The sequence below is a fragment of the Oncorhynchus nerka genome, linkage group LG8 (genome assembly GCF_034236695.1).
Source record: "Oncorhynchus nerka isolate Pitt River linkage group LG8, Oner_Uvic_2.0, whole genome shotgun sequence".
Taxonomy (NCBI): Eukaryota; Metazoa; Chordata; class Actinopteri; order Salmoniformes; family Salmonidae; genus Oncorhynchus; species Oncorhynchus nerka.
In genome coordinates, this window is record NC_088403.1 from 17,832,766 (window position 1) to 17,851,224 (window position 18,459).

The window sequence follows — 18,459 nt, forward strand, 5'->3', positions numbered from 1 at the left end:
GCACAGAGATGAGATGATGGGAAGCAGCAGGGGGTGTGTTGGCAACAACGTGGTTCAGAAACACACTGAGAGGAAACGCATTGCTGAAAACGGGAACACATTTCAGAAGCACAGAGTAGCATTCTAAACAGACACAAAGAGGCTCTGTTCAAACACACACACACACAAACGTGTTCTTCTCTCCTTGTGGGGACCTAAAATGTATGTCCATTCAAAAAACCTAAACCTAAGCCTTAACCCTAACCCCAAGTCTTACCCAAATTGTTACCCCAACCCTAAACTTAACCCCTAAGCTTAAAATAGTCCCCATGAGGGAGAATATTCCTTGTTGTACTATCCTTGTGGGGACCATTTGGGGATTTCAGGTCCCCACAACGATAGAAGAACAAGACCACACACACACACACATGTTTTGGCTCTGGATGATGGCTCCTCTAGAAAACACTAGTCTGGAGGAGGGAAGCTGCTGCTAGGACAAGACAACAGACAAAGCTCTTAGGATCTAACATCTGGAACTGACAGTAGACATCATGAGAGGGAGAAAGAAAGGGAGAGGGAGAGAATATAGAGAGGGAGAGAAGACAGAGGCCTTGGTAGGAGAGAAAGCCGGAGAGAAAGAGAGAGGGAGAGATCGCAGGAGAGAATAAGAGAGGGAGAGAGAGAGCTGGAGAGGAGAGATAGTAGGAGAGAAAGAGAGAGGGAAAGAGAGAGAGAGAACTGGAGAGGGAGAGATCACAGGAGAGAATAAGAGAGGGAGAGATCGCAGGAGAGAATAAGAGAGGGAGAGATCACAGGAGTGAAAAAGAGAGGGAGAGAGAGAGCTGGAGAGGAGAGATACTAGGAGAGAAAGAGAGAGGGAAAGAGAGAGAGAACTGGAGAGGAGAGATAGCAGGAGAGAATAAGAGAGTGAGAGAGAGATAGGGCGGGGAGAGAATGGGAAACAGAGTAGTAGAGAGGAAGGATGGAGAGAAAGAGGGAGAGGACTGAAAAGGAGAAGACTTGGATGCTGTCCCACACACCCATACATTTCACAGTCAACAGCAGTTTTGAAAGGAAATGAGTGTACCTCTTCTCAATGATGCTGGGGTTGGCTGTCACCAGGTTGGTTCTGGTCCCCACATCCTCAACATACTCCCTAGACAGTGGTGGAAGGTTGCACCTAGATACGAAAAACACAAGTACACATGTGCATTAATATACTGATAGTGACTTTACAGTGGCCATAAATCATTCACTGTTTGACAACTTGGTCAGGATTGCAGATAGGGGTTATTCATGTTTTGCTTTCAGAATGGAACTAGCTTTTAGCTTTTTGTCTTGCCTTTTCTTAGCCATTTAATGTTAACACATTGTGATACTAAAGTTATAACAAAATTATAACTTAGAAAATAGTTTTGCCTTTTTTTATCTGCATTGAATGAACACAACATTTCTCTAGTGCAAACTTCCAGTCAGGCAGCCAGTGAGCCTATAGGCTTTGGATGGAGTTGGAGCTCCAAAGTTATTATTTCAGTCTTGCCTTTCCCAGGTTCAAGCCTGGTTTAAGCCAGCCAGGCATGCCTGAGATGGGGGGGGGGACAACATTTATCCAAGGTAGAACTAGTCTAGTCAACTAAATCAGACCCTCTGTTGTTAGTCCTCAAGGCTCCAGAGCCAAAATGATTCACTACTTGACTTCATCTGCCCCCTTCAAAACCCAGGCACTTCTTATGACACCTCTATCTCTCTCTCTCTCAGATATGACACCTGTTCTCATGAATTCTGATGGCTGATGTTCTTTGGCTGCTCTTTCTGGCCCCGGCGAGCGCAGGACGGCCAAATCATATTTGGACGGGCACTGGAGCGAACAGCCCCTCTCTTACCGCATGACAAAGTCAGCCTGGTCAATGTACTTCCCACAGCCGCTGTGCTTCAGGACCCCTCCATTGCCCACCACCGAACACTTTTTGAGGGGACGCTGAAGAGGTGTCTCCTGGTAAACAAGAGGGAAGTGAGTGTCATGAAGTGGGTAAACATACACACGTACACACACACATCCTGAAGTGGACTGGCTTTAAACGTTTGTGAACAATCAAAGACAACGGTAACGACAAGTCAAATGAGGTGAGAGGGATAGATAGGGCTGTTGCGACGACCATATTACCATCACGCCGGCAGTCACGAGTCATGAAGGCAGTCAAATTCCACGTGACCGTTTAGTCATGGTAATTAGGCTTCTCCAAGCTTTGATGCTGCTGATGGTCATTATTAGCCTACCAAACTTACTAACTGCCTGGTACTCAGCACTCTATTGTCCCTCTAATCACTCTGACATCAAATGTAATCGAAAATCGAATCAAACACTTAATGAGAGTCCGTCATTGTAAATAAGAATTTGTTCTTAACTGACGTGCCTAGTTAAATAAAGGTTCAATAAAAAGTCCATGAGCTCATGTTGCGCAACATTTCTTTCGGCTATGCAATTGCGTGAGAAAACAGAGTGATGGCCTCTATTAAAAAGAGGAGGATCCCATCAGCTTTCTGTAGGCTAGGCCTACTATATTTATTTCTCAACTTTCCTAATATTAAGCACATTGCTTCTCTCTACAACAGGAAGCCTCCCGAGTGGCGCAGAGGTCTAAGGCACTGCATCGCAGTGCTTGAGGCATCACTACAGACCCGTGTTCAATCCCGGGCTGTGTCGCAGCTGGCCCAGCATCGTTAGGGGAGGGTTTGGCCGGCTGGGATGTAATTGTCCCATCGCACTCTTGCAACTCCTTGCGGCGGGCAGGGCGCATGCACGTTGACTTCGGTCGCCAGTTGTACAGTTGGCTTTCGGTTTAAGTGAGCAGTGTGTCAAGAAGCAGTGCTGCTTGGCAGGGTCATGTTTCGGAGCACGCATGGCTCTCGACCTTCGCCTCTTCCAAGTCCATACGGGAGTTGCAGCGATGGGACATTGCGAAAAAGGGGGTTAAAATGTTCCAAGAAAATGTGTATAGCCTACCTGGCTGTCAGGAGTATAGCCTACCTTGCTGGCATGAAAATGAACCATGGGACAAGTGTCCTCCATTTGCAATTTAACTTCTTATGGCTGCAGGGGCAGTATTGAGTAGCTTGGATGAAAGGTGCCCAGAGGTGCCCAGAGTAAACGGCCTGCTCCTCAGTCTCAGTTGCCAATATATGCATATTATTATTAGTATTGGATAGAAAACACTCTGAAGTTTCTAAAACTGTTTGAATGATATCTGTGAGTATAACAGAACTCATATGTCAGGCAAAAACCTGAGAAGAAATCCAAACAGGAAGTGAGAAATCTGAGGTTGGTCGATTTTCAGCCCAGGCCCTATTGAATTCACAGTGGGACATGAATGAAGTTGTACTTCCTAGGGCTTCCACTAGATGTCAACCGTCTTTAGAAACTTTAATGAGGCTTCTACTGTGTTGTGGGACTGAATAAGAGCTGAATGAGTCAGGTTACTGGCAGAGAGCCATTTCCACATGATATCGACCTGCGTTCTGTTGCTCCCCTAAACACAGTTCTCCGGTTGGAACTTTATTGAAGATTTATGATAAAAACATCCTAATGATTGATTCTATACTTAGTTTGAAGTGTGTCTTCGACCTGTAATATAACTTTTTGAAGTTTTTGTCCGAAGTAATGCTCGACCTGCACTAGCGTTTGGATAATTGAATTATGAGATTTCTGTTGTTTTGAAATTGGCGCCCTGCACTTTCACTGGCTGTTGTCATATCATCCCGTTAACGGGATTGCAGCCCTAAGATGTTTTTAAGTGTATAGATGATATGTATTTTCCCCGCTGCCCCTGTTTGGAGACAGGTGCATGATAATGGTCCATTCTAAATCAAAATATATTTCACACCTATTATTTAGTATATGTAAAGACAAGATTAAATCAAGAATAGTCTGATGGGTGACAATATTAGCCTATGACTTGTGAATCATATATTATCACTTGTGAATGATGCCCAGCATAAGAAACATTTGAAACTTTTTGTTAAAAAAAAGTGATCATAGTCGCACACCTCATGTAGCCTAGCTCTTGGGCCTATATGTGAGTATCACAACTAAAGTGGCCAAATAACTTCTTAAAATTAAGCACATTAATCCGGTTTGCAAGGGGTGTAGGGCCTAACTGGCATACATAAGCAGCAAGTGAGTTTGAAGTTTGGGGAAGATACTTTTCACCATAAAAATACACCTTTATAATAAAAGAATTACATGCATGAATCACATTTGCGGGCACTTTGATAATGGTGTTTTCCGCTAATGGAACTTTTATGCTTATATCCTACTACCATGTGCGAATAAGCTGTGCTTATAATGTGAAGAAATAGCCTAATAGTTTATCAACATTTAAAGCTAAACGTTCTGATCTGTTGTGTCAACCACATTGCGTGAAAAAGTTTTTTTTATGCTAGTGGTTGTATTAATTTGGGATGTATCGCATCCCACAACTGTCCCAGACTATGTTTGGAATATTTATTTCTCACACAGAATAGGTCAACTTTTGTACTATGAGGGATAATATAACTATTGACGTAGGCTCATGCTTTTGCTGTTCGTTAGGCCTACTCATCTTGTTGGCAGAAAGTAAATGTGAACAGTTCTTCCAACGCGGCACTCAGGGGGAAGGGCACACCGCAGCACTCAGGGGGAAGGGCACAACGCAGCACTCAGGGGAAGGGCACAACGCAGCACTCAGGGGGAAGGGCACAACGCAGCACTCAGGGGAAGGGCACAACGCAGCACTCAGGGGAAGGGCACAACGCAGCACTCAGGGGAAGGGCACAACGCAGCACTCAGGGGGAAGGGCACAACGCAGCACTCAGGGGAAGGGCAAGGGCACTCAGGGGGAAGGGCAAAACGCAGCACTCAGGGGAAGGGCACAACGCAGCACTCAGGGGGAAGGGCACAACGCAGCACTCAGGGGGAAGGGCACAACGCAGCACTCAGGAGGAAGGGCACAACGCAGCACTCAGGGGGAAGGGCACAACGCAGCACTCAGGGGGAAGGGCACAACGCAGCACTCAGGGGAAGGGCACTCAAAGGGCGCAGCACTCAGGGGGGCACAACGCAGCACTCAGGAGGAAGGGCACAACGCAGCACTCAGGGGAAGGGCAAGGCACTCAGGGGAAGGGCACAGCACTCAGGGGAAGGGCAGCACACTCAGGGGGAAGGGCACAACGCAGCACTCAGGGGGAAGGGCAAACGCAGCACTCAGGGGGAAGGGCAAAACGCAGCACTCAGGGGAAGGGCAGAGCACTCAGGGGGAAGGGCAAAACGCAGCACTCAGGGGAAGGGCAAGGCACTCAGGGGAAGGGCACAACGCAGCACTCAGGCACTCAGGGGGAAGGGCAGCACTCAGGGGACGCAGCACTCAGGGGGAAGGGCACAACGCAGCACTCAGGGGGAAGGGCACAACGCAGCACTCAGGGGGAAGGGCACAACGCAGCACTCAGGGGGAAGGGCACAACGCAGCACTCAGGGGGAAGAGCACAGCGCAGCAGCCACTGGCCACAAAAGGCATGGACTTTTTTAGGGTGCATTATGACACATTTGTGACCACACAAAGCGGATGCCGCTGTGAAATTCGAGGCATTATCAAGTGCTTGTCAAATTGTGAAAGAGAAACTGATAAAGTGTGTGCAGCCTGAGCCAAAAACATGCCTTTCATGTCGCATCATCCAGCCTTACAATGTATTAACAAATCAAAACATATAGACATTTACATTTACATTTAAGTCATTTAGCAGACGCTCTTATCCAGAGCGACTTACAAATTGGTGCGTTCACCTTATGACATCCAGTTCCACAACCAGTGGAACTGCCACTTTACAATAGTGCATCTAAATCTTTTAAGGGGGGGGGGGGAGGATTACTTTATCCTATCCTAGGTATTCCTTAAAGAGGTGGGGTTTCAGGTGTCTCCTGAACGTTTGTAGAACAAGTTCCATGAATAACTCTAAATGAAGCATATAGGAGGACCTATTTCTATGTTAAGCACTCAACACAGAATAGCCGCATGTGCAACACTCAAATCGTTGGGAGAAAATATCCTTTCTACTTTATTCAGCTTTGTTCAATTGTATTCTTCATACTATAAAATAATATAAAATAATGGAATTTTAAGCAAATCTTGTCTACTAAATGAACTAGTGTAGCCCACAGCCATATGGCATATCCAGATCAGGACCTAACATAAGGACAACTCAGAATATGCTATTCTGTTCTTCTGAAATAGTCTACATTTTCTTCATTTAATGCTTCTTTAGACCTGTCTAAAATAAATCATGGATTTATTGTGAATGAAAAAGTGAAGGGGTCTGAATAGATTCCGAATGTACTGTAAATGTTGACTACTTTCCTAAAAAAGTATAAAGCAATAAATGTCTGCTCACGGTTTGCTACAGACGGACAGCAAACATTGAGTGGACAGAGGACATTCACTTATTTTCCATTGCTATAATATTTTGACCAGTTCTTGTGAGTTAAATTTGGATGCATGTAAAGTAAATAAACAAATGCACTTTATGCATTTAGAACGTACTAGGAATGTGAACTAAAAGTCCTGGGAAGGTTCCCAGACGGATAGCTGGGTACTCTCTTCTCAACCTCCATTACAGGCCGACCATAAGGGCCTAAGCATGGCCAGTGTTGGCCAGTGAATGGGGTGTCTATGGGTGCCTCTTGAGGCAAATCCTTTCTATTCATTTGGACTGTTGCTGTGAGTCTGCGCCCTGCTTGAGCCGGTGCCAGCGATGAACAGAGTCCCGAGAGAAACAAATGCTCTCATTATTCCCTTTGGAGTGGAGGACTAGACCCCCTCATCCTCCTATTCCTCTACCCCCCCTCTGTGTTCCCCCCAGGGTGTCTGGTGAACCATGAAAGGGGCTGAGCCAGCTAGAGGAGAACAATGGCCAGCTCACAGTTCTGGGAACATATCACTCCATATCATTGTAACACATGTGATCCAAACATTAGTTATATTTTTATTATATCTCACTGAGAGAAGTATTATGAGATGAGAGTAGGGCTAGCACAAGCCAAAACACAGGCCAAAACACAGGCCAAAACACGGGCCAAAACACAGGCCAAAACACAGGCCAAAACAAAGTCCAAAACACTGGCCAAAACACGAACCAACGCACAGGCCAAAACACGGACCAACACACGGGCCATCTCACGGGCCAACGCACGGGCCAAAACACAGACCAACACACAGACCAAGATGTTTAAAAAACAAAAACAGGCCATACTGTTGTTTTCTCTCTATTCCTCCTCATCTTCTATTACAACACATTTTTAACCAAACAAATGAGAGGATGAGAGATAATGAGCACTACTGACCAGGGCAGAAGTGATCACAGCCTAAAAGCCTAAAAGCCCTTTCTATGTGATCAAAGCTAACAAAGCTTCTCCATTAATCAGCCAACTCCTAAATGACACATTCCTCCAATGGACGGCGATGTCAACGCTTCACTGCGTGGTCAGAAGGGCTCTGTTTTGCTGTGCCCATGAGCTTGGTGGCACTGTCAGTTCTGGTCAGGCATGGCTCGCTCTCTATGCCCAGACCTGCAATTAGTGCTCCGCCTGAGACAGAAAAGTTAGTCCTACTCATGACGACCCAAGTGTGTGTGTCCATGTCAAAAGAGAGAGAGAGAGAGAGAGAGAGAGACATCGCTCAACAGAGAGGGTTTATGAGTTTATAACATTCATGCACAGGGAAAAAGTAGGCAAATAGTGTATGAATACTTGAGTGTGTGTGTGTGAGTGAGTATGTGAGTGTGTGCCTCCTCTTCCCTGCTTCAGGCTCTATTTTTGTCAGGCAGTGATTATACAGTGCTGTCTAGAGCTGTCCTTGTGTATAATGTGTGTGTGGGTGAGTAGCCACTGGTGGTTAGGACGTGGGAGGATAGGGTACACAAACACGCACTTGACACACACTCACTCACATGCTCTGCAAACACAGCACACAGATCTCACAGGACTTACACGCCAGCGCACAGTGACACGCACACACACTCTCTGGATCCCTCTCTCTCCATGTCAAGTCAAGAGGATTGCTGTAACGTCAATGCCTCAGTCATAAACAGGTACATTAGATGGTGTCAAGGCAACTTTTACTAGTAGGGAGACTGACACACACCCACACACAATAAAAGCCCCTCTCCCCGACCGGAAGAAAGCATGGCTCCCACCCCTTTCCATCCCACCTAGCAACCGAGGTTGCTTACCAGTCCCCCTCCCACCCACCCATCCCCTGAGTCTCCCCTTACATTCCTCCCAATCCCCCACAACGACCCCACCCCCCGTACCACCAACTTTTAGCCTAAATCAAATGACATGTCGGTTGACTTCACATTGAATTCACATCTCAACCAAATGTATATCAAAACTAGACGTTTGTCACGCCCTGACCTGAGATATCTGTTTTCTTTATATTTTGGTTAGGTCAGGGTGTGACTAGGGTGGGTACGCTAGTTTTTGTATTGTCTAGGTGATTTGTATGTCTATGGTGGCCTGATATGGTTCCCAATCAGACGCAGCTGTTTATCATTGTCTCTGATTGGGGTCATATTTAGGTAGCCATTTCCCTTTGGGTGTTTTTCGGTTCTATGTGTAGTTGCCTGTCAGCACTCATTTGTATAGCTTCACATGTCATTTTGTTATTTTGGTTAGTTTGTTCAGTGTTCATTCTTATAATAATAAAGAATGTACGCATTCTACGCTGTGCCTTGGTCCGATTCATACGACGAACGTGACAACGTTGAGATGACGTTCATGTCCAGTGGGTAGCCATGGAGAAAAAGATACATGAGTGATCACCATGACCCCAAATAGGTTCAGCAGAGCTCAATCAGGAGTGTGTGGGGGAGATACAGAGAGAGAGAGAGAGAAAGAGAGAGGAGGGGGAGAGGGGGTTGAGGAAGAGAAGGGGAGATGGAGAACATTAGGGTGTGAGAGAAAAAGAGAGATTCTTGTTTTTTAAGATGGCATATCTGAGCAAATGAGAGAGGAGTGGGAGCAAGAGAGGGATAGAGCGAGGAACAAAAGAGAACGCAAGTAACTCATTTGTAACCCAATATGTATTAAGGAACTTTGTGTTTGAGTTGATTCCCTACTTCCTCTCCTCTTCTGTCTGTGGACTTGGTGTAGATAACGAACCATGACCTTATGGCACAAATTACACACACACTTCACCTCCTCCATCTCTGACACACTGTCTAAACATGCCCCTTTTACACTTTTATTTAAAAAAAGGTGATATCTAGAACCTAAAAGGGTTATTCGTCTGTCCCCATAGGACTAACCTATGAAGAACCCTTTTTGGTTCCATTTGGGTAGAACCCTTGTGTTCCAGGTAGAACTCTTTTGGGATCCATGTAGAAGCCTTTCCGCAGATGGTTCAACATGGAACCAAAAAAGGGTTCTCCTATGGAGACTTCTGAAGAACCCTTTTGGAACCCTTTTCTCTAAGAGTGTAGCATTGAGTCACATGAATGTACAGTACATATATGTGTAATGAATGAATATCCTAGGCTGTAGATTGTTGTTTTTCTGGAAATGTCTTTTTGGTTATGCAGCTAAAATGCTGCCGTTTCTCTCTCCCTCTGCAGTGGAATTGTTTTCTCTCTATTCCTCCTCATCTTCTCCCACTCAAAATACAGCACACACACATACAATCACACAAGACACACACCACACACACATCCAGACACTTGCCTTAACACAGACACACACCTACGCCCCCCTCTACACATTGTCCCTACCTAGAATAACAACAACAGTTGTCTTGTCACACTAGAGTTTTCTCAGGGCTAGGTAGTAGTGGGCGAGCAGGCCACGCATCAACAGTCCTGGGGGCTGGGACTCACAGTAGCTTTTTCCATCTCTCCTTGAAACCATTAACACCTGCAACGGGGTGGGTGGCGGGGGGGGTCATACTGCATGTTCTGCTCTGAGTAACAAGGGATGGTCTGTTGTTAGTAACCAGAGAGACAGATACAAATGAAAGAGGAAGAGTCCAACATTTATTTCATTATTACTCTCAATATTCTGCTTAGAACACACACACACACACACAGACACAAGCACACACACACACACACACACACACACACACACCACCTGGCAGAAAACATGTAGGCCTATACAGGCTAATGGATATATCTGATGAGTGCCACAATTTGACAACCGATCTGTGGTTTTCTCCACATTTTGAGGACTGAATATCTCCGGTTATCTGATCCAATCTCCAATGAGGGGTTTCACATCCTCCTTTATGTCCTCTCTGTCATGATGAAGTGGCATCCATCTCAAATCCCACAGCTTACATTCAGGGTGTCATATTCCCATGTTCCCCGGGGCTCGTGGCCTATGACAAATAATTTCCTAACAGCACAATCTGTTCCCTTCTTTAGTCTCTAGATGGATGAAGCATTTTTAAGTTCCCTTCTGAGTAATTTAGGGGGTATCTCAATCATCTAAAATAGATTCCTCTACCGTGTCTCATCTCCTTCAACTAAACACATTTTCACCTCTCGACTCTTTTCAGACCAGTGCAGACTGAAGGAGAGGGGACAAGGAGAGGAAACCACAGACTATTGACGTTCCCCCTTACTGGTTTACTGTTACACTAGGTTGATGACCTTGAATAAGGCCTGTGTGTCTATGTACACTGATGACACAACAGTATACACGTCGGCTATGACAGTAAAATAAATCATTGACACCCATAGAGCTCCAGTAGGTTTTACAATGGGTAACTAGCGATAGGCTGGTGATCAGCATCTTTTCGGACAAATCACTCACTCAACCCTAAACCTCATCTAGATCTGTTTTTGAAAAAAATGTGTCAATTGAGCAAGTTGAGGAGACTAAACTGCTGGATGTAACCCTAGATAGCAAGCTGTCATGGTCAAAACATATAGACTCAATGGTTGCTGAAATGAGAAGAGGTCTGTGGTTGTGCTTTCTGGACATCTCAGTGGACCAGACAGGTCCTAGTTCTGTCACATCTGGACTCATTTAGTTAGTTATTTTTCATGAACCTTTATTGAACTAGTCAAGTCAAGTAAGAACTCATTCTTATTTACAATGACGGCCTACCAAGAGGCAAACGGCCTGCTTGCGGTGACTACTGCCCAGTTATGTGGTCATGTGCGGCGGAGACATAAGTCAATTGCAGTTGGTCCAGAACAAAGCAGCAGGTATCTCACTTAGATGTACACAGAGAGTGAATGTCAGTAACATGCATGTCAGTCTCTCCTGGCTCAGAGTTGAGGAGAGATTGACTGCATCACTATTGGTCTTTGTGTGAGGTGTTGATGTGTTTTTCGGTAGCAAACTGTCTGTTCAAGCAGTTGTCACACAGTTCGGACACTCATCTGTACAACACAATACATGCAATCTGAGGTTTTCCCAGTCCCCAGGTCCAGTACAGAGGCTGGGAAACACCGTATGAAATATAGACATGATGACATGGAACTCTCTGCCACCCCAGGTAACTCAAGCTGGCATAAAAACGTATAAAAGAACACCTTACGGAACAACGAGGAGTGTGAAGAGACACAGCTATTTTTATATATTTTGTATTGTATTATGTAGGAAGGGCTTATAGGGCAGGAGCCATCTCCTGTTTCTGAAGCGTGAGGCAGAGGCAGGAGATGATGCAGTATTATGTAATGTTATGTAGTATTATGTAGTGTTATGCAGTGTTATGTAGTATTATGTAGTGTTGTGTAGTATTATGTAGTGTTATGTAGTTTTATGTAGTATTATGTATATTATGTTATATTATGCATTTTATTTGCTATGTTTTGATTGGACCCAAGGATGAGTTATTTATTTAATGTATTTATTGTGACTTGCAGGTCTGATGTGGCCCATGAGCCAGGATTTTCATACCAAATGTATTAAATGTATGGTATGTGGTTATAAAGGGTTTACTTTTAATTAGGATTTATTTGATTCATTAGGATCCCCAATTAAAAAGTGTAAATAAATAAATAAAATATAATAACTAATAATAATATATAATATATAAATAAATAACCATTCAAAGTAAACCCTTTATGACCACATACTATACATGTCATAAGGCCTTCAGTTATGGCCTAGTTCTCCTCAGCCTTCAGTTATGGCCTAGTTCTCCTCAGACTTCAGTTATGGCCTAGTTCTCCTCAGCCTTCAGTTATGGCCTAGTTCTCCTCAGCCTTCAGTTATGGCCTAGTTCTCATCATTTTTCAGTTATGGCCTAGTTCTCCTCAGCCTTCAGTTATGGCCTAGTTCTCCTCAGCCTTCAGTTATGGCCTAGTTCTCCTCAGCCTTCAGTTATGGCCTAGTTCTCCTTAGCCTTCAGTTATGGCCTAGTTCTCCTCAGCCTTCAGTTATGGCCTTCAGCCTTCAGTTATGGCCTAGTTCTCCTCAGCCTTCAGTTATGGCCTAGTTCTCCTCAGTCTTCAGTTATGGCCTAGTTCTCCTCAGCCTTCAGTTATGGCCTAGTTCTCCTCAGTCTTCAGTTATGGCCTAGTTCTCCTCAGCCTTCAGTTATGGCCTAGTTCTCCTCAGCCTTCAGTTATGGCCTAGTTCTCCTCAGCCTTCAGTTATGGCCTAGTTCTCCTCAGCCTCAGCCTTCAGTTATGGCCTAGTTCTCCTCAGCCTTCAGTTATGGCCTAGTTCTCCTCAGCCTTCAGTTATGGCCTAGTTCTCCTCAGCCTTCAGTTATGGCCTAGTTCTCCTCAGCCTTCAGTTATGGCCTAGTTCTCCTCAGCCTTCAGTTATGGCCTAGTTCTCCTCAGCCTTCAGTTATGGCCTAGTTCTCCTCAGCCTTCAGTTATGGCCTAGTTCTCATCATTTTTCAGTTATGGCCTAGTTCTCCTCAGCCTTCAGTTATGGCCTAGTTCTCCTCAGCCTTCAGTTATGGCCTAGTTCTCCTCAGCCTTCAGTTATGGCCTAGTTCTCCTCAGCCTTCAGTTATGGCCTAGTTCTCCTCAGCCTTCAGTTATGGCCTAGTTCTCCTCAGCCTTCAGTTATGGCCTAGTTCTCCTCAGCCTTCAGTTATGGCCTAGTTCTCCTCAGCATTCAGTTATGGCCTAATTCTCCTTAGCCTTCAGTTATGGCCTAGTTCTCCTCAGCCTTCAGTTATGGCCTAGTTCTCCTCAGCCTTCTCAGCCTTCAGTTGTGGCCTAGTTCTCCTCAGCCTTCAGTTATGGCCTAGTTCTCCTCAGCCTTCAGTTATGGCCTAGTTCTCCTCAGCCTTCAGTTATGGCCTAGTTCTCCTCAGCCTTCAGTTATGGCCTAGTTCTCCTCAGCCTTCAGTTATGGCCTAGTTCTCCTCAGCATTCAGTTATGGCCTAATTCTCCTTAGCCTTCAGTTATGGCCTAGTTCTCCTCAGCCTTCAGTTATGGCCTAGTTCTCCTCAGCCTTCAGTTGTGGCCTAGTTCTCCTCAGCCTTCAGTTATGGCCTAGTTCTCCTCATTCTTCAGTAATGGCCTAGTTCTCCTCAGCCTTCAGTTATGGCCTAGTTCTCCTCAGCCTTCAGTTATGGCCTAGTTCTCCTCAGCCTTCAGTTATGGCCTAGTTCTCCTCAGCCTTCAGTTATGGCCTAGTTGGGTTATTGGGTAAGCATTAGAATAAGCCACCTCAACATTTGCAGCCATAGGTGATAATATCTCTGTAGGAGCTGATCTGTCATCAGTATTGTGAAAAAATTATAATGTTAAGGAAAGATTTGAATGGAGAAAGCTGATCCGAGAGCAGCGCTCCCTTTATTTTGATCTTATCAGTATCGATCGACACATGCTCCAACGACGCCCTTAGCGACCGTTCTCTCTGAGTGGTGTTTTAGGAAACGCATGTTACATCTTCGGCCGTTGCAGGAAAGATGCATCGTTAAAACACTCGTTAGCCATCGCTATCAGGAAACCGGGCCCTTTTCAGTTGTGCTAAAATGTAGGTAAGGTGACAGACATTACTAACACTGATCTGAATAAAAGGCATTGAAAGTCACATCAATTTCTAAGTACTAGAAGCACTCCAAACAGGACGATGGGAAAGTAAATTCTAGTGGTTCAAATCTGAACACTTAGCAGATATAGGTGTTTGTCACGCACTTGCCACAGAGAGGCTTTTTATTCTCTATTTTGGTTAGGCCAGGGTGTGACTAGGGTGGGCGTTCTATGTTCTTTTTTCTATGTTTTTGTATTTCTTAGTTTTTGGCCGGGTATGGTTCTCAATCAGGGACAGCTGTCTGTCGTTGTCTCTGATTGAGAACCATACTTAGGCAGCCTGTCTTCCCACTATGGGTGGTGGGTAGTTATTTTCTGTTTAGTGTGTGTTGCACCTGACGGAGCTGTTTCGGTTGTGCCGTTTGTTACCTAGTGTTCAGTTATATTTAATAAAATGCAAAACACGTACCACGCTGCACCTTGGTCCTCACCTTCTTCCACCAACGACAATCGTTAGTGTTCTCCTGGTTGGACACTAACTGGAAACTGCTGACTGTCATGTTTAATGTTGCATTCTAAACGCCTGTGTTTAAGATGAGAACATTTATTGGCAAATCTAAATGCCTATTGGTTTTAAACACTGACAGTTAGGTTATCGACGTGTCACATGTTTTATGGTTTTACAGTGTATGTTGCAAAGGTTAGACTCACTTCTCAGTGTATAGGTGAGGTGAGGACCAAGGTGCAGCGTGGTACGTGTTTTGAATGTTGTTTTAGTGAGATTGCAATGATGTTATCTTGGAGACCTGTGAAAAAGGTGATAGCGTGGGGATTTCACCGTTGAGCTTGGGTAAAAGGGAAGGTGGTGAAAAACACATTAAGTTGTTACATTTATTTTACCTTTATTTAAATAGGCAAGTCAGTTAAGAACAAATTCTTATTTTCAATGACAGCCTAGGAACAGCTATAAATAGACAGTCAAACTGCCTGTTCAGGGGCAGAATGACAGCTCGGGGGTTTGAACTTGCAACCTTCCGGTTACTAGTCCAACGCTCTAACCACTAGGCTACGCTGCCACCCCATATATTTATGGCCATCATTGTGAAGCAAGTTACTGTAGAGAACCTGCCCTTGTTAAAAATCTTAAAAGTGTTGACCATTAACACAGACTATGGTTGGTGTGTTTTTATTGGGGTCAGGGGGTTTGGAGTTCAATTCCACACATGGACAACCCACAAATTCTCTACACTACCATCAGTGACCATGCAAGTGTGATCACAGACACAAACACATACAAACACACACACACAAATATATTATTGTGTTTTTAGGTGTGTTAGATTTGGGCTGGAACAAAAGCCTGTACACTGCTGGCCTCCAGGACCAGAGTAGAGGCCTACCTGCACAAAGAGAGAGTAGGTCTCATTGTTGACTGTGTGTGAGTGGTAAAACTCTCCATCGTACCACAGGACCTTCCCCATTGGTGAATTCTGCTTGGTCACCGCAAACATTCTCCTAGGGTCACAGCACTCTGAAAGCAGCTTCCTGTAATGAGAGAGGAAGTAGGATGATGTTGTATCTCAACACTGATCTAATGTCAATGTAGGGTCATCTCTTATGTGTGAGTTTGGGATTTGGGGAGGGTAAGCTGAACCAAGATCTGTGGTAAATATGGGAAACCTTTAACCTTGAGCTATAAATAGACAGTCAAAATGAGAAGAGAATTTGTCATTGAGTGACACTCAGACAGTGTATAAATTGAGACGGTCTCTTGATCTGAATTATAGTTACCAGTCCGGGACTCTGGGCCACATGTAATTTGAGCATTCTCTATTGATTAAATAAACACGCATTGCAGAGTGGGCACTGTCAACTATAATTCAGATCATGAGACAACTGTCTCAATTGATACAGTGTCCAAGTGTCATGCATGCTATTTTAACACAATGACACATTCATTCATGCTTCATAAATCCTGTCTGGTCCGACAGTAGGCCTACTGTGGGGAAGCCTGAGTAGTGGAAATGCATTTGGAACCAATTAGGAGTCTGCGCAGATATGATAAAAAATATCATCTTCAGTCCAACTGTGGGCGTCAATTGGCGAATTTGAAGCGTGGAAGTGTGGAAATGGAAAATGGCTGGTTGTTGATGGTTACTTTGTCCTAGATTCAGCACCACCAGTACAGTTGCATTTCTGTCGTTTCCATGGACACACACAGGGAACCTTTTCAACTCCAAACGTGCTGAACCATAGAGATCCTATTCAATTATTCTAATTCCCTCTTGCACCATCATAAAACGCGTCTCTGTGCCTTTCCGTGCAGGTGCCACGTTCTGCGCATTTCCCTAATCTGCTTTCCTCAGTGCATTAGCCTACGAATCCCGTCATATTCTCGTGAGAATGCGACTAGATACAACAAATGGGCCTACCATACCGTAACTGTTGTGCCCTGGAGATTCAGCTTGATCGTGATAGATTTTATTTTCACCATTTCCATTCCTCTTTTTCCATTTAATAAACATTATTATTATAATTAGCCAATGTATTGTCTTGTTATGTGCATAAATAGACTGTATGAGATGTTAGGCTACTTGGACACAATCATGTAATAATGTTCTGCTATATTGTAGAATGTTAATATTGCTTTGAATTATTTATGAGGGCCAAATCGCATAGGCCTAATGTTTTGAAATGAGTGAAAACCCACCTGAACAGATCGATGTCCGTCTGGTTCCTCTGCCATACTTGTCCCTGCCGCAGCACTTCATCAACTATCTCCTTGTCGCTCCGGAGTCTGTACACTGGGAAAATGTAGAGCCAGCATAACACGAGCACACACAGAACGGCCCACACCGACAGCCTGCTCCGGTGGCATCTCACCAACATCGTTACAGCTTGTGGTTCACGAATCACAACCGGCCTACTCAAACCAATCTAGTATGGTGGAAAAAACGCAAGCTGGCCCTCTCCGTTAGCTATGTATGATAGGTTTTATGGAGATGGCATCCTTTCTCATCCAGAAGCCTCTGAGTCTCAATGGAAATGCGGGTTTGTATTCTTCCTGCTAGTGCAAGCATCGAATTACTTAGTTTAGCTCCCAAACTGCCGGTTTTGTTATAAACGCTTGGTCATGTTTTGTAGTATGAAGGGATCCGCTATCCATGCGCCATCTCGGCCGGCGGTAAACTAGCGGGCTTCGCTCTCTGCAGCGGCGGGTTGCTGGAATCCACCACACTCGTCTTGGTGCATCACTGACCCCGCATGCATCACCTAGATGTCCGCCGCTCTCTCCCTACACAACAGCGGTCTTGTGTGAAATCCCTGCCCGGTTCCCTTGAGCCACATCGCCCTTTGTGGTCACTTATTTTGGTACATCCAACCCGAATGGACCATGCTACCCCTTCCTCATCTCCTCTCTCCTTGTCCTGCTGGATCTTCTTGGAAACCTTGCAAGTGTACTGGGCAAAATCCATTGAATCTCTTTCTTTCTCTCCCCCTCTTTAACTACCATAGTTCTACATCCCTCCAACCTAGACTCAGGGGTAGACGTAACATAGTAAACGTAAATCCAGGACACTCCAGGATACCTTTGGTTACATTTCTTATGGTGCCTATAGAAAGTCTACACCCCCTTGACTTTTTTCAAAACATTTCTACCTTGAAGTTCAATCTAAAGGGATTCATTCAGATTGTTTTACTACAATGAAAGAAAGTTAAAGCACATTTGATTAATTTTATAAAATTAAGAAAAAAACAGTGACAGTTACAGTTAAGAAAAAAACAGTTCTCGATTAGTAACACACTTTTAATGAAACCGGGTCCACTTGATCTCCAACATAACCTAATGAGCAAAAAAATATTACTTTGTACAAAACTAAGTCATTTCTCATAGCTTTCAAACACAACACAAATGGTAGGCAAAACAGTAAACACTATTCTCCATAAAAGATAAAAACTCAATTGAGTAAATCATAACAAACCAAATCAAAACATTTGGTCACAGCTGATACAAATGACTCCCATGATTGTGAACCTCTTCTGCACAAAACTTCTTTGTACAATTTTTCATTCAGCAATCAATTCTTATTCATGCATAAGAGTGGTCACTTCTGAGTTGCTGTTTGCAAGAATGGACCAAGGACAAGGACAAAGGAGAGGTAGCGGGGCCCGTAGAGGAAAATAGTTCAGCTCTCAGGTCAAAAGGGAGAAAGGTCAAATAAAGCCATTTGTTTCTGGATATTCATGCTCTTGACTGACATTCTTTCTGTATGGGACATCTTTGGTACAATCATTTTTTGGAAAAAATAGTACAACCCATGCTGTGCTAATATGTTTACTTGCCTTTAATGGTGCATACTATAATTCTAGTATCAACAAATGGCACAGACATATAAAAGAGGGTTGACCATGTTAGGTATATTGATAGTTGTAGTTAGTATTTATTGGGCCATTGTGTCACGGTTCATGAATCCACTGCCTCCTTTTCCTTTCTCTCTCTCTCGTGT

The 18,459-nt window shown here is 44.4% G+C and overlaps 1 protein-coding gene across 2 annotated transcripts; it reads right to left on the reverse strand.

Moving 5' to 3' along the window:
* Window positions 1-6: 6 nt before the first annotated feature.
* On the reverse strand, window positions 7-17,478 carry st8sia1 (ST8 alpha-N-acetyl-neuraminide alpha-2,8-sialyltransferase 1). Of its 2 annotated transcripts, XM_065021467.1 has the most exons (4): window positions 16,662-17,478; window positions 15,352-15,496; window positions 1,863-1,972; window positions 7-1,159 (listed from the first exon to the last, which is right to left on the reverse strand). In XM_065021467.1, exons 1-4 carry the CDS (start codon window positions 16,838-16,840, stop codon window positions 838-840), a joined length of 756 nt encoding a protein of 251 aa, XP_064877539.1. In that variant the 5' UTR covers window positions 16,841-17,478; the 3' UTR covers window positions 7-837. The 2 variants fall into 2 exon arrangements, with proteins under 2 accessions (XP_064877539.1, XP_064877540.1); XM_065021468.1 differs by lacking the exon at window positions 7-1,159 and having other exon boundaries at window positions 1,859-1,972.
* Window positions 17,479-18,459: the final 981 nt, after the last annotated feature.